Source organism: Lygodium microphyllum, chromosome 2, assembly GCF_053477565.2.
Source record: "Lygodium microphyllum isolate KBCC chromosome 2, Lygodium_microphyllum_v1.1.10, whole genome shotgun sequence".
NCBI lineage: Eukaryota > Viridiplantae > Streptophyta > Polypodiopsida > Schizaeales > Lygodiaceae > Lygodium > Lygodium microphyllum.
Window position 1 is genome coordinate 141,330,757 of NC_141136.1, and position 17,418 is coordinate 141,348,174.

The 17,418-nt window shown below is 39.6% G+C and overlaps 1 protein-coding gene across 1 annotated transcript; it reads left to right on the forward strand.

Moving 5' to 3' along the window:
• Window positions 1-6,521: 6,521 nt before the first annotated feature.
• On the forward strand, window positions 6,522-12,377 carry LOC148040407 (protein NRT1/ PTR FAMILY 8.3-like). Its single transcript, XM_087666561.1, has 5 exons — window positions 6,522-6,659; window positions 6,892-7,109; window positions 8,734-9,171; window positions 10,197-10,327; window positions 11,279-12,377. The coding sequence occupies exons 1-5, from the start codon at window positions 6,542-6,544 to the stop codon at window positions 12,231-12,233; spliced, it is 1,860 nt and encodes a 619-aa protein (XP_087522687.1). The 5' UTR covers window positions 6,522-6,541; the 3' UTR covers window positions 12,234-12,377.
• Window positions 12,378-17,418: the final 5,041 nt, after the last annotated feature.

Consider the following 17,418-nt stretch of genomic DNA (forward strand, 5'->3'; position numbering starts at 1 on the left):
GTGACTTTCAGTGTAGTAATACACGGGCGGCTAGGCAGAGGCGCCTTTACTCCCAACACCACTCCAGCTAGACAAGATGGCACATACAAAGAAAAAACTGCAAAGAAAGCTGAACCAGCACCAGTGGTGATTAATGACTCCCAACACATTTATCGTCCCAATCTGGATGCCCCAGCATCATCCAGATCAGAGGAGTTGCGCACCCCCATGCGAGCTCGAATAGAATGCAGCATGCCTCCTATGCCACAGAAGCCCACTGCAGCATCTCAATGTGCTCCAGAGTGCAAGGTCCCATCTGTGACACTAGCAATGCAGTCACCACTGTCTAGCCCAATTGCACCATCACCACCAGCAGGTCTTAAGCCTTCGCTCAGAAGACGATCTTTCCTTTCAGTGGCCAAGGATCTCGCCAAGACCTCGGGAAATGACGTAGTGATATGCATCAAGGAGTTGGATGACACCTTCACCACATTCGCTAGGAGCTATGAGAGGCTTGACCTAGGACTTCTTGACGAACCCCTTGCTTCTGATGTTCGTGCATTGCCATGCACTTGGGAAGACTACAAGTTTATGACCATCAAAAATTCTAAAATTGCCGCGGAGTTAATTGCTAATGGAGAAATCTCAAAGGAGCAAGCTGTTCTCAAAAGACTAATCGCCTCTTACCGTAAGCCTGCTCATCTACACCTAAACAAGAACTGGAGGAGCTCACATAGCTTGCCAGCTCTACTTCTTCATTCTTACAACTGTGGTATGCCTTACGACTCCAATGGGAGAAAAAGGGCTACCGTATCATGACCAATGCTGAGGAAAGGAGGGCAATCAAAACAATTGAACATGACCCTACTTATGTGGCACCTCTTTCATTTATGGTTTTGGCCATTATACACAACATACACTTAGATGACTAGGTCCTGGCCCACCCTTACATTGACCAGTTCCTCACGGAAGAGGAGTTGCACGTTGCTAGTCGCCTCAACTCCGGGGACATATTTCATGATGTCTTGACCTACATCACTCAAGCTTCCATATGACCATGCGAACTTGATCGTCATGCCCAGCTTGAATATAACCCTAACCTTTATACTTGGCTGTTGGCCAAGTAACTCGCCCCACATAGCCCATGCGATCCTTCCTCCTCCCCTTGCTAATCCTAGGAAGGATTCCCTTAACACTTGAGGAAAGGGGGGGGGGGGGGGGAGCAGGGGGAGCAAGGGAGCAAATGAGAGCCAAGTGATGTAGCAAGATGTATAATGGATGAAAATGATCAATTGAATTCAAATAGAAAAGAATACAAGGAGGAAATAGATGTTGGTTGTGAATTATTTCCAAGTTTCATTCCTTTGAATCAGCACGGCAAATTGTCACATGCATTCTTTCTTGGGTTTTTGTTAGTAATGAGTCAAGTTATAGCGCTAATGTTGACTTGGTGTGATGACAAGCACCTACCATGGCAGGACAAAGTAAACTCCCATTCATTGAGGCAGAGCTGACAAAGTATGGAATCAGTGTCGAGACGCGTGGATTTAGCCAATTCATATTCAAGCATACCATGAATCTAAATGAAGCCATCCTGGAAGAGCCGGCCGTGAGGGAGATGGTGGACAAATGTAACCTCCAAAAGTACAGGCTGTAGACTACATCATGTGCACGGAATTCTTAAGGAGCTTCGATGAAGGAAGGAGTTGTGGCACGGTCACAGTAAGGGTGGGTGACTAGGAAAGAAGAGTGCAAGTGCCCCTTAATGCAGACATTGTCGAGAAAGCCCTGGGGCTTGTGCCCAAGAAAGAGAGGCGCCCAAAAAGAGATGTGTATCCCATGATGGGAGTTAGAAAAGAGGGCGTGCACACGGTGGATGGAATTGTTAAAATACTGAGAATGCATGCTATGGAGGATCACTGATGAGCAAATAGACAATCATAATGATGCAAAAGCATTGACAAGGAAGAACAACTAATATTATCCAAGCATAATGCGAGTACAACTGATTGATAATGACTGACTGAATGATTGTGTGGATGAGTGCCTTTTATAGGCTTACAATAGGTGGTATTGGTAGGTGGAGATAGGTGGAAAGGGACCATGGTATTCAACAACCGTGGTTTTAATAAACCGTACATACATGACCTAGTTTAAGGCTTTATTTGCAGTTTGTTTCTTTCCCTTGTTTGTCCCATACAAAGAGGCTATGGTGGATGTGATTGCACATTTCTCAACACCCCTCCTCAATCACAACCGTAAAAGACACTGAGTATACAGAGGCTGCCATGAGTAGAACCTTGCTAAGTGTAGACATGGAAGAGACAAAAAAACAACCATACAAAGCTAGAGGCTGTTACAAGGCCTCACTAAGTGTGTAGAGGTTGTAGTGTGTAGAGGCTACATGAGGAGTTTAGGAGCTTATGGTGGGAACATAAGGCAAGTCCACATGTTGAACTTTAAAATAGTCTATCATCAGAAAATGAGCTACAAAAGAGGGACTGGTGAGTCTTATCCTTTTGATCTTGGATTTCTTCTTCTCCTTCTTCTTCAATGTTGTCTTCATCTTCTTTGACTGTAGCAAGATATGCTCTTTGAGACTTTTTCTTAGCATAGCAGAATTTCTCAATATGCTCTTGGGATGCTTGTTTCACATAGAGGAGTTGTTGGTCTCCTCTTGGGATGCTTGTTTCTCCTTTGTTCTTGACCTTCTTTTCCTCTTCCAGAAGAGAGGCTTTGATGTCCACACGCTTCGGTTTTGGCATGTTGATTAATGTGGTAGACACATTATCAAATTCAGGTGGAAGACCTTTGAGAAGCACTCCAATGCAAATGTCTTCATCCATCTTCAAGTTGATTCCTGCAAGTTGTGTCAATAAGCTTTCCATATAATTCAAATGAGTTGCAAATGAGGTACTACTTTGCATGTCGAGCCTAAAAAATTCAATTAGTAAACCGTATTTTGAGGATTTGGAATGAGCTCCAAATAAGGTTTCTAATCGATCCCATGTCGCATAAGAGGTTTCACAATCATCAACATGATGAATGTAGCTGTCATCAAGTTGATAATAGCTTGAGCCTTATCATCATTTTTACCCCATACAACTGAAAGTGCAGCTTCCCTTGGTTTCTTCTCTTGACCACTTGTGATTGACCACAAGCCTTTCTTCATTAGGATCAAATTGATCCTAGTTCGCCATTGAATCGGGATGTCGGTGAATCCTTGCCCATTTTGAGATTTGCAAGATCAACAACAAATAAGCTCCAAACAATTCCAGTTTCAGTTGAGCACATACTAAGAATCACTAGGTGATTAGTATCAAGAGATACTAAGCAATTTAGTGACTATGATGCCCTTGAAGTTGAAATCTTCAAGATCTGATGCAAGTCTGAGTCTTCCCCTCCTTGCTAGAGTTGCATAAAAAATCAGTTTTGATTAGAGGCAAAGCTGATTGTGTTAACTGACATTAGTGCTAAAAGCACTAGATGAGTGTCAATGGACATTGTTTCTTGAAATGCTTGAGAATCTTGTTAAGATCTTCTCTCCTTGCTGGTAAATAACTTGAATCCTTGCTGAAGACTGAGTATTGGAGCAGATTAGAGAGTTAGTGACTTGATTTGAGCCACAGAATTGAGAGAAGGAAGTAAAACAAGATCTTGAAGCTTGATAGCTATGGAGTTTGCATTAGGGTTTCAGCGCGGACTGGTTTTTCACCTCATGTGAGCTGAATACTTGATCATTTCCAAAAAAAAATTGACAGAAATGAAGCTTAGGAAGTAGGCTATCAAAGCCCTATGATGCTTGTCAGCATCGCGACGTGTATAGGTGGAATTCGACGTACGAACAACAGAAGGCGCAATTTGGACAGCGTGTTGTTGCAGGCACAATGCTGGTGGAGCAAAGAGGCAGCAATGTTGGGCTTTGAAGTGATAGGGAGGAGCTCCTAGAGCAAAGGAAGAGTTCTCCAAAAGAAAGTACGAGCTGAAATGGCCCGGTTTGAGAGATTCAAGCCCTCCACTAAATATGGGTAGCTATGGAGGTAGGTGAGAGATTCATGGAAAAGTAAAGGGAGCCAGAAATTCAAACTGGAATGACTCAATTTGTGGGCTGATGACTTACTGACTTAAAACCCGCTCTGATACCATGTTAAAATACTGAGAGTGCATGCTATGGAGGATAACTGATGAGCAAATAGACAATCATAATGATGTAAAAGCATTGACAAGGAAGAACAACTAATATTATCCAAGCATAATGCAAGTACAACTGATTGATAATGACTGACTGAATGAGTGTGGGGATGAGTGCCTTTTATAGGCTTACAATAGGTTGTATTGGTAGGTGGAGATAGGTGGAAAGGGACCATGGTATTCAACAACCGTGGTTGTAATAAACCGTGCATACATGACCTAGTCTAAGGCTTTATTTGCAGTTTGTTTCATTCCCTTGTTTGTCCCATACAAAGAGGCTATGGTGGATGTGATTGCATATTTCTCAACAGGAATTAGTTTGGCTGACATTCCAGACCCTGCGACGAGGATGCAAGCTAAGATGATCCGTGCCCTTTTCTCGGGCCACAGACACAACGCACTAATGAATAGAATTGGGGTGCCAAAGCATCGCGGCAGGACCTCCAGAGGAGGTGGATTGGAACGGCTTTGTTAGAAAACTATCAGGAGTTCAACCGCCCTCTTGGCTCCAGCCGCAGCACCAGGTGGTGGGGAATCTCCAGCCTCTACCGCAGGATCCACAAGAAAAAAACATGCCCACAAAAGCCTCTACAATCAGATACGCAGGTGTCCTCATGGCAATCATCGACGAGGCTATCAAGGATGCCGACATAGAGGAAGAGCAAGCTATGCACCAAAGCTCACCTCATCGTGAGGAAGAAGGCTCGAGCGAAAAGACGGCAAGCGACGAAGGAGAGCCAAAAATACCACCCACTCAAAGGGCCAAACCACAAAAGCAAATGAAGACTGATAAGAGCTAGAAAAAGAAGGAGGAAAGACTGAGCAAAGAGGAGCGGGCCGAGGTGAAGAGGGCTTAGAGAGAGTCAAGGAGGGTGGAGGAGCAATGAAGGAAAAAGGAAGAGAAAGAACTCGAAAGAGTTAGAGAAGAGTCAAAAAGGGCAGAAGAATAGAGGCAAAGAAGGGCAGAGGAGGAAGCCGACGAGCTAAGGATGAAAGAACTGGCTGAGTTGGCAGAGGCCACTCGTAGATCTATTGAAGAAACTCATGGAAGAGGAGAGATCAACCCTTTGAGTCCCCACCTTGAGGCCGAAGCAAGTGGCAGTGTGGAAGCGGCCCCAGTGATTGTAGGCAAGGGCAAGGCCCTGTTGCACCCCTTGCCTTCCTCCTTCGTGCCGGTGCCAACTGACTCCACAACCGCCCCGCAACCCTTGAGGGTACAAATGAGGTGGTCACATGGTCTAAACTAGCCCTGAACATATGGTGGTTCTAGAATCTTTTGTGTCATTCTGGTTCTTTAGAAAGTGAGGAGATGGCTCTACTTGACTTGTTGTTGAGGAAGTTCCTCTCTCATAACGTAATATGTGAATATTATTATTAATACAGATCTTTTTGTGTCTAATCAAGAGTAGGGCATTTGAGTGACCAACTTCAACACAATGTGCAAAAACTAAGGACTGCGCATTTGCACAAAAGCACCAAAGCAACAAGCATTGGGATAAAACCTAAATAATTAAAAATGGCAACGTCCAATGACTGACTTACTATAAAAAAGAATAAAATAGCCAAAAGGTTCTACTACAATAGCATACATGTTAAGATAGAGGTAGGATACAAAATTTCCTAGAAAAAATTGACATGTTCCTCAATCTATTGGAGGTTGCTTCACATATACATGAAACTAAGATCATATGCAATAGAAAAGAGCGTATATATACAATTATAATCTCCTATAAAGAAGTGTTATGCCCTATTTCGCATCTTGCTCTCAATCACTTCTTAACATTTACACACTAGCAACCAAGTGTGGAATCCACATAAATTCGTGTATGGGAGTAAAATGACAAAATTTATTCTGCAACCAAATGTGGAATCCACATAAATTCGTGTATGGGAGTAAAATGACAAAATTTATTTTGATGAGTTGGCGAATGTCGAGCTTGGAGTGTTTTTATGCTAACATTTGCCTCTTAGAATAACCAAAGAAAGAATCTTCACAAAAAAAAAAGATAAGAAAAATGTAATGGTTAGACTCCTCCTAACTAACTATTCTCATTTTGTTTTCTAATGCATTTCTTGGTTTGCCTAGTTGATTCCTTGCATTTCTTGGTTTGCCTAGAGAGAGAGAGAGAGAGAGAGAGAGACAGAGACAGGGACAGGGAGCCGCTCTCAATTCTCGGTGAAATCCTTCGGCAGACGAATGATTCGTGGTTTGTCGTAGATGATGGCAGCATCGGGCGGGAAACTCTAGATCAATTGCGCAACCACCTTAATATACCTGCCTCGAGAAGCAGATGCAGGAGGAGGAGGAGGAGGAGGTGGAGGTGCTTTGGCTAATCATATTATCGATTAGTGCGTGATTGATTAGTCGGGGATGGATGCGATGGAGAGAGAGGTTCCTTTGGCCTACAAAGTGGGCGCTCTGGATTTCAGACGCCGCCCTGCCCTCAAGAGCAAGACTGGCAGCTGGAAGGCCGTGCCTTTCATTCTCGGTACGTTTAAACTCCTTTACAAAGCCCTCCCTGACCCCCCCCGAGCATCCATTCTCGCATGGTGGCTTACGCACATTGTGTTTCACCAGCTGAGGTTCCACATTATCATTGTTTGTCAAAAAGTTCTCATTAGAAAACCTACACATGTATCTCTATAACGTGTAGAAGAGAAAGTTTTCTTATAGTTAATCATTCTCACTTATTAATGAGCCCTTTCAATGCCATTGCGCAGTGCTCGAGGTCTGTGAAGTGACTGCCTTTGCAACATTAGCAGTGAACATTGTGACATACCTGTTGCAACAAGGACATTTTACCTACTCTGATGCTGCAGTGTTGACCACCAATTTTTTGGGCACCGCCTTCTTTGTGCCTATCATTGCTGGCTTCTTTGCCGATGCTTATCTGGGCCGCTTTCCTTCAATTCTTCTCTTTGGCATGGTGGAAGTCTTGGTAAGATTAATAGGACTAGATTTGTTAACATTACTTTGTCTAAATTAGGGCTCCATTTCTTAAGGTCAATTATTCTCACAATGTTGTCCTTGAAATATCTCTCATATTTGTGGGTTTTTCCTAGAAATGCGAAAGCATACAAGGTGAATGTGGGGTTACCAAGAATCTATTTTTGCATAATTCATAATGGTTCCAAAAACACATGGTGAAATGAGATATTCTAACAAAGTCGAGTATATTCCCTATGTTTGGTATTGAATAATTTGCCTCCCTTTTCGATACCTAGCATTTCGATATTGGCTAGAACTAGTTATCTTGGAATGCAGTGTTCTTCTTTGTATTGCACTACTGTTCCAATTGTTAGCCACCCCATCTATTGTAGTTTGAATGGGGATCATAGGCTTGTTGTGGATCCATGTCCCCATTGCAGCATGCTATATATTGATTGCAGTTTTGATGGGAATTGTAGGCTAGCTATGTGGTTGCAAGATGGTAGCTTCCTTAAAAGGCGAGGTATGTGGGCTTTGTTGTAGTTGTGGTAGTGATAAATGTGTGTGTGTGCTTTATATAATATTGATTGCTTGATTTTTTGTATGTATTATTGTTAGTCTTCATGAGAAACATTTTTTATAGTAATAAATACAAAAATCTATACCTCAAAATTTTAAAGGGATTCTTGAAACAAATTCTGTTTATGTGAACTAGAAAGTTTTGTCAAGCTCAAAGTCGTGAATAGAGACCTTGCAATACCAATTTTGGGGTGGGTATATTGCATTGAAATCAAGGAGATCAAAAATACATTTTTGTTCAAGGGAGAAGAAAAGTATATTGGGCCAAAATTTGAAACAAGGCTTGGAGGTATATAGAAGTAGCTAATATTGTAGGTGAAATAGAAGAGGGGGAAAAGGTCAAGCTAGAGAACACCATGACGAGGCCTTGATTTTGTTGTAAAATGTTTTTTTTTTGGTGCGTTTGCGCATGTGGATTATAGACCGCCAATCCCCTGCCCACCCATGTCAAAAATTGGAAAGCCTATCCATCATTTGTTTACACAAAAAAATGCTTGATTTCCAAGAAGTGGTTCATAGCCTAGTGCTTGGACCAATTGCCGTTCTTTGAGCTCAAGGGAGTTCAAACCCTAATAACTTTGAGAATCTTTTGTTGAAAAAAGTACGTGTGTGTAGGTGTTTGGGCATGGAGTGTGCATGATGCTGGGTGGGCGATAGTGCCCCCCGGTAATGTTCACAAAAAACTGTCCTTCAGTGTACTTTTTCCAAGCAAGTTTACGAAAAACCAGTTGAAATTGAAGCTCGTCTTGATGAAAACTGGGTTTTTTTTTGTTTGTTGGCATTATAGTTATAAAACCAACTATTTCCCTCCCAAAACCGGTTGGGGTTAAGCTTGTTCCATTTTTCGATTGGATGGGAAAAAAGTTTTTGGTGAGCAGTACCCCCCAAATCTGGTAGCAGCGCGTGAGATGTTGTGGGCCGTGGCCATGTGTCATTAAGCCCTTCATCGTTTTGTGGAGGGTGGGACCTGGGTGTTTTTTTGGGTGGTGGGGCGTAAACGCTGGAGTCTGGAGAACAATTAAATTCCGGAAAGATATAAATAATAATGAATGCAGGGGCTGGTGTTGATGACGCTGACGGCAACGGTGCGGTCGCTGAAGGAAGCGCCAGCATGCCCGGAACCGGCGGTGGGGTGCAGGCACGTGGAAGGGAGGGCGTACGGGGCGCTGATGGCGGGGATGTACCTGGTGGCGATCGGGTCCGGGGGGGTGCGGGTGAACCTGTCGTCGCACGGGGCGGACCAGTTCGACGAGGCGGACGGGCGGGAGCGGATCGGGCGCTCCAGCTTCTTCAACTGGTTCTTCTTCTGCCTGGCGCTGGGCTTCGGCCTCGCTGCCACCTTCCTGGTGTACATCCAGGAGTTCGTGAGCTTCGGCCTGGGCTTCGGCGTCGCCGCTGCCGGCCTCTTCCTCGGCCTCTCCGTCGTCGCCGCCGGCGTGCCCTTCTACCGCTTCGAGCAACCTTCCGGCAGTCCCCTCACCCGCATCGCCCAGGTCAGGACCCACTCTAAATCCTCAACTATTCGTTCGCACCAAAAAAATAAAAAAGGAAAGATAAGACAAATTGATTGCTGAAAAGGACCAACAATTTGACATTTCTTTTAATGCTAAAATATTATAATACTAGGCTTCACGAATCACGCATTTGCACATTTGTCTATGCTATATTATCCTTCACAAAAATACCAAACCTAACCTAACTCCCCAAGCCTCTCATTTCTTATTAAGCAAAAACAAGAGAAAATAACTCCCCCCGTCCCACAAAATTGTGCGATCAATATGAACCCTCCATGAACCAAACCATAGTTACACTCAACACCAAAGATAACAATGCATAAATGTAACTTTTTCGTGATTGATTGAAATGGCATTGCTATCACTTGCATATAATCAATACAACTACTAAGCCTAAGGGTTTGTACAAGATTCAAACATCTACACATGTGCACAAGCACAAGAATGTGGTGTGTAATTATAGAAAAGCTCACTTGCTCCCACCAACTCAACTAGCAAGGCAAAATCAAATCGTCAACATTTGTCCTTAATGTGCTCTCCACACCTTTCGATGCCCCTTATGCACCATATGATCTAAATCACGTCTAAATTGAGACTTGTGATAGCCTTAAGAGAAGCAAATATGTGATAACCTTCAAACACTTCACTTACAATGGTCATGATCTATCTATACACTTTTTAAATGTTTGTGAGATTGAACACAAAAGCCTAATTCCTTAAAAGGGCTAGTGTTGGCATTATCACTTCTCTATGTTTTTGGATCCTTTTCTAATTGTTTGTGAGACTATTACAAAATTAGTATGTTCAAGATATTATCTTCAAAGCACGTGTATTTTACTAATATATTACCAAAGGTTGCCTAACGTATATTTTACCCATACATGAATTGGCCATTGAATACCAATGCATTACATTAAAGAAAGGGCACTCTGGAGTCTATCACTTTGTCTACAACTTTCTATTCTCATGTAATTAATGCATGTGTTTTGTGAACATTCTTTTAGGTCCTTGTTGCTGCCTTCCGAAAGCGTCATTCCCCCCTACCTTCATCATCTATGGACTTGTATGAAGTCTATGACCAACCCCAAGACCTCCTCCACATTCCCCCTAGCATTCCCCACACCAACGAATTTAGGTAACCACTTATGCTTCAAATTTCATGTTGTCACTTTTGATAAGTACTTATGGATTGGTTTATATCTAGATTTTGAAAGGATAGGAGCATGTTTCCTTAGAATAGTGAGAAAGACCTAAGCTATTGGTAGATCATATGCCTCCACTCATGTCATTGGACTTACAAGTGTTTGTGATGGAAAGTGACACTGTCATTTTTATTTCCTATTTCATATACCTTTATGTTTACATTTTGAGATGTATCCATTATAGGAGGAATTGGTAGTAAGACACCACATTTTATACAAGTATTCACAAAAAATACCATGCTCAATTTACTAGTGGATGAAAGAATTGTTTCTCATTTTATGCTATTGTGCATTCATACATCATTGTCCTTTGTTTGCTTATGTTTCATTACATTCATGTTGAGTGTTATACTTACAACCTGATAAGAACAAAACCAAGGGATGGGCTCAATTGCCAAAACAAATGAATGGCTCAACATTTCTAGAAATGACTAATCACAAACCAAGGGTTGCTAGAACAAGAGCTCCTCTCATCTCACCAATAGCTATGGTTTTCAATGGCATTCCATCTTCAAAGTTATGTTGTTAGCACGTGGGAACAATCAAGGAAACATATTTGCACTCAAGAAAGACATGCTTGTGTTAGGTTCCACATACTTCAAAACAAAACATCATTGCAACTTTCATTCAAGAAAGACATGTTTGTGTTAGGTTCCACTCACTACAAAAACAAAATATCATTGCAACTTTCATTCAAAGTCCAATAGGAGACAAACCAATCACCAACACTGCACGGAAACATAACATACATATTTTCTTCTTGCAAATCACCGTTTAATGTTCCTTGTAGTAGAATGTATTAATTTGTGTGACTATCTTGCCAATCTTCATCATAATTAGAGCCAACATGTATATTGACAAGCCCTATTTCTTCCTTGGACAAGGTTCTTGGACAAAGCTGCTATTGTGGACTCCAACAAATCATATCTTGATCAAAAACCCACCCGTTGGATGTTATGTACAGTAACACAAGTAGAGGAGGTGAAAGCACTTGCTAGAATGATGCCTATTTGGGCAACCACCATCATGCTTAATGTATGCTTAGCACAACTTCAGACTTTCTCGATAGAGCAAGGTGTGACCACAAACCGTTATATTGGCAAGGACCACTTTCAAATACCAGCTGCATCATTGATAGCCTTTCCCGTCATCTTATTGATGATAGTGTCACCACTTTATGAGTTAGTGTTTGTTCCTATTGCACGTAAAGTAACAGGGCTACCTACTGGAATAACATATTTGCAAAGGATTGGTGCAGGGCTATTTATGGCCATTGTGTCAATGACAATAGCAGGGATAGTAGAGAGGAGAAGAACAAGAGCGGCAAGAGACCATGGTCTTCTAGATAGTCTAGAAGTCCTACAAGGTGTGGTCCCTATACCCATAAGTGTCTTTTGGCTAGTGTTCCAATTCTTGGCCTTTGGGTTTGCAGACATGTTCACATACGTGGGAGTTCTTGAGTTCTTTTATCATGAGGCTCCAGAAGGGATGAGAAGCTTAGGCACTGGCATTTCCCAAAGTACCCTTGCCATTGGGTACTTCTTAAGTAGTTCCATTGTCAACTTGGTGAAGCGTGTTAGTTCACACCATGGGGGAGACGGTAACTGGCTCCCTGACAACATTAATCGCAGTCATCTTGACTACTTTTATTGGATGCTTGCCATTGTTAACCTTGTGAACTTTTGCTTGTTCATTGCTTGTGCAAAGCTCTATAAATATAGGCCTCGTAGCCATCATGTTTCACTAGCACTCAATGATAAAAGCCAGATGGATCGATCAGTTGAGACTCTTCTTAGACCTACAACACCCCCTACTCCAACACCCCCTTTTCAACCTTAAAACACTATGAGAGCAATCCAAGACAACAATGAAATGTAACTTCTTTTAAGACATACTTCTACTCTCCATAAAGGCATCAAAGCTAATTTGAAAGAACCACTTTGTACCATCTTGATGAGATATCAAAAGTAGCAACCATAAAGATCTCACACTTCTTGTTATCTATTTGATAATGATACATTATTCTTAACATGCAATTATAACACCAGTCATTATCATGGGTCTTAATTAACAACTTTGTAGCAACCATAAAGATCTCACATTTCTTATTATCTCTTTTACAATGATACATTATTCTTAACATGCAATTATAACACTAGTGATTATTGTGGGTCTTAAGGAACAACTTTGTAGCATATTCATTAGACCTCATAAGTGGCAACCATAGTCAAATAACACATTGGCTCTTCTTACTTTCACTTTCCTTATAAAATTGATTTATTTACAACTTTTTTGCTCCATCACCACTAGTTGAAAGGTAATTTATAAACTTGCACAATCTTTCAACTTTAGTATGTAAAGTGTTGACGAAACAAATCATAAGTATATTGTAAATGAACCTTTTTGGACATGATTGTAAGGACATTATCTTAAATACATTATCTAAAAAGTAACATAGGTAATAGATATTTAAGTGATATTATTCTTCATAAAAATGTTCCTCCTAGATAATTGTGGTCAATACATGTTGCACTTGTAATTTGCAAGGATGCTTCAATCTTGTTTCATAGATTTTTTGAGCATGTGAGTGACCTCTTACTCTTGTGCACCATGCCCAAGCACCTCATTGCTTACAATTGTTGGGTTTTTGGTTCATCATGTGTGTCTTTCATTAATTCCATTGACTCACACATGTGTAAGGGCTTTACATGTACACAATTTAAAATTACAAATTGCACAAGAGTGAGCTTGATACTCAAAAATAATTTTACAGTTTTAGGGTCATGAGCATTAAATTTAATTCATTGAATTATCTTGGAGCACATGCTCAATGTGTCCTCCAAGGAGAGCAATTTGAAATCCAATCCCCTATTAAGCCAAGAGGCAAGTTGGTTTGAAGGCTTTTTGTCCACCTTAGGCAACAAGAGGCATTGGAAATTGAAGGAGACCAGAGAGGAATTTTAGTGTCTTTCATCAAATTACTGTGGAAGTTAAAGAAATACCACAAGGGCACTAGTTTTTAGGGTCAATCGATTGTCTATTATCCATGATTTCACATAAGTATACATCCTGTTGTGGAGGGTGCTATTTCAAAAGTTGCATGTGAAGAAGATTATTGATACACTTTGTATACTTTAAGAGCCTTGACTAATAACTCTATAAATATATATGCCTAAAGTATCCTCATGTAGGCATTTTATTGTTCCATAACTAATTTCCACACATACATTTATGAAGGAGGATGGAATAAATAAAGATAATTTCTTCTTTTCTTAAATGAGTGAAATAAAGAGAGAAAGAAGCTACCATCATCTTTTTACTAGTGTGACTGGAAAAAAAATAGAGGTGTACCTTTTTATTTGAAAGCTTTTTAAAAAAGGGTACAACCTCTCTCATTTATGCAAATTGAAGGATCACTAGTGATCATTAACTTATGTTGCCAAGTCTTTAAAAAATCATGCTTGTAAAATTATCCCCTCACATACATTTATAAAAAAAAGTTTGCAAAAAAAGGGTATACCATTCAGGTTTTAGTAGCCAAAATTGGAAGTCAACTAATGGCCACTGGTGAGAAAAGACAAGCTACATGGAATTCCATACATTATCTAATATATATAACTTCCACTTCCCTACAAGTACTTGCAACTTTCCAAAGTGTCAAGCTTTCAAAACAAGCTAGACACCTCCCTTTGTGTGACAAACTTCTAAAGCAAAAAGAGTTGCATATTACTAGTTAATTAGGCTATATGAGGGCCACCTACATTTTCTTGAAGATTTTGCAACCCTTCAATACAACAAATTTCTACAACTAGCTTACTCCAAGGCCAAGTGACATTGTACCATGGTGAAACTAACCTAACTTATAGATAAATAAAAACCCTCACTGTAATTATACATAATAATTTTATAGAATAAAACCCATGTATACCACAAGAGCTGAAGAATCCCTATGATTCTTGGAAGCATTGCATTAATTAATATGCAAGGGGGGTGCAAGATATAAGCTATGTTGCAAGGTATGGTGGTGAGAAGATTGAGTGGGATTGCATTAATTATTATGCAAGGGAGGTGCAAGATATGGGCTATGATGCAAGGTATGGTGGTAACAAGCTCAAGTTGTTATCCATTTTTTCAATCGTTTGAGATAAAATCAATTGCATGATGCTCTCAAAGCTTCACCAAGTGAGTTTAAGATAAAATAAGTGATAGAAAATGTAAAATTGGGCTTGAAGACTATACCAATACCTAAAGCTTTTCTTATAGATTCTAACTTGTGAAAACATCAATACACAAGATGACCCTAAAGCCTCAAGCAAGGCATACCTTGACTTCTACTTCAAGGGCTTTTGACTTCCTCTAAAGGAGCTACAAATTGCTTCAATAACAACACAAGTCTTTATCATGGATTGGGTGGTGGGGGGGACTTGCTTGAGCTGTTGCGCCAAACACACACTATACAAATATGAGGAAGCTCACTTAAGAACATAAGAAGAGAGATGGAGGCCAAAACGTTTTCTTGTTGGTTTCTTCTTCTTCTTTCACACACTTTTCAATGTACAAAAAGTATAAATAAGGTACAACATAAAGGAAAGTAGCCTATTAAGTCAAATAATGCATAACAGACTATACTTATTAACTTGCACTATAACTATGCTAGATGTAGATAGATATAACAAACCAAATATAATAAGTCAATGACCATGTACCAATGTACTAAGTATAGACGTACAGACCCATCTAACCAAGCAGTCCATCATCAATGTCCACATTTGTTGAGCTTTTTGTCTAAACAATTTTCACCAATGATGCTTCTTCTTTAGCAATATTAGCATCAACATCAAGGTATTGTGTTTCACTTGTCATAGCTCAATGTTCATTTTGCATAGCTAAGTATACTATCCAATCATGAGAGTAAGTTTACTATATTCAACCAACCTTTCAACCTCTAATACTTTCCAATTTATACAATGTAATGTTCCAAGCTTGGTTATGTGTCATAATATATATATATATTTTTAAAGGAAAAGGAAAAGAACTTATGGACATTGCATAACACCTAGGGGTCCTTAAGTTAGGTATATTTAATAGACTTGCTCGGATAACTCTATCTCTAACTCTCTAACAACTTTTTCCAACTTCCCCAATATTCACTTAGGGCCCATGAAGGGTAGGATGCACCCATGAAGACTTACTCATCTTCGTTAGATATATCTTCCTGAGTTACTTGCACTTTTTTCCTCTTCACCCTATTCACCCCAATGCCTAAATACTAATCCTTAGGATATTTCTTAATCTAAACATGCTAATACACAAAGAAATCATGTTAAATCATGGATAGTACAACATAGCTATTATTTTGTAACATAGCTAGGCAATCATGGTGAACATGATTTATATATATACTTTTACTTTGTTCTAAGCTTAGTTTGTAGAGAAATTGCAAGGTGCAAGTGCAGTTCACCCATTTAAGATTTTTTCTATCACCTTAGGATATAATTTTTCTAATCCTAAGCATGTTAGTGTAGATGCATGCAACTTGACACCAAGATGTTACAATCCTAACATACGTTTGTTTCTAATCATAAACATGTTGGCACATAATGCATATACATTGACATCAAGGTGCTACTACCAAGATATTTTATTTTTCTATTGAGAATTGTGATGATGGATAGTTAAAATTATGATCATTTAGGTATTTTGTATAAATAAATTATGAGTTGAAAGCTTCTATTTTATATAGAAGAGTATAATATTTTGTATGAAATAATTCTTTCATTTGAAAGATTGTTTCATTCAAAAAATCATTTTGTACAAAACAAATTTTATGTACAAAAGATTAGTGAAAATATGAAAATTAAGGTATTATACAAAATATGCAAGAGTATTAAATGTATAAAATACATTTTTTCATAATAGGGCTATATAAATTAAAAATTTCTCCTACTAAGCCATTGGATGGCAAAATTCTAGAGGAGTTATGGTCTCTACCTAGTTTTAATAACTTGTGTTTCATTGTGAGGCATTTATGCATGTACTTAGGAACAAGTAGAGTAATCTTGATCCTAAATCCAAGGAGTATATCTTTCTTGGATATGGAGAGTCATGAGAAATGTGCAATTGCCTATGGAATACTAAATATAAGAAGGTATTATGTAGCCATGATGTGATTTTTAATGAGAACAATATGTGTAGGTAGCTAGTTAAAATAAATGAGGTCCACAGGGTAGTGTTTGAAGAGAATAGATAGCCATTACATGAGTAATATATACAGCAGGTTCCAAGTGATGCATGGCTTGGACAACTAGCTAATGTTCAAGAAGAAGTACCATAGGTATGTGGATAGCCTCATGCTTCACAAGATGGACAAGAGGAATAGCAATAGACTTCTATTGAGCCCCTTTTATGATGGTCTACCAAGGTTTCTAAAGTGCCAAGTAAATATATTGCATCTCTAGACTATGTCATGGTTATAGATTATAGTGAGCCTTCTTGTTATGATGATACTATAACTATGGATAAGAGTTGTAATTGGAAGAGGGCTATGTAGATTATTTAGCAAAGAATGCTACACTAATACTATGTGTAGGGATGAGAGTCACGATTGAAAGAGAGCTATATAGTTAGAGTTGGATTCTTTGTGAAGAATGCTACATGGAATTATTTCCTTTGCTTAAGGGCAAACATGCACTGCAATGAAAGTGGGTTTGTAAGTTGTCCACCCTTTATACAATACTTGCCTTGGTTTCCATAAAGAGGTTATGGACTTGGTTCAATTGGATTTAAAGACAACTTTCTTGCATGGAGATTTACATGAGTGCATTTATATGCAATAATATAAAGGGTCTATTGTGGAAGGCAAGGAAGAATGTAAGCTACATAAGAACTTATATGGTTTGAAATAAGCTCCCAAGAAATGGTATCATAAGTTTGACACCTTTATGTGGTCTCAACTGTAGTACACTAAAAGTGAGATTGATTACTATGCATACACTAAGAAAGCTAGCGATGGTAGCCTTATGCT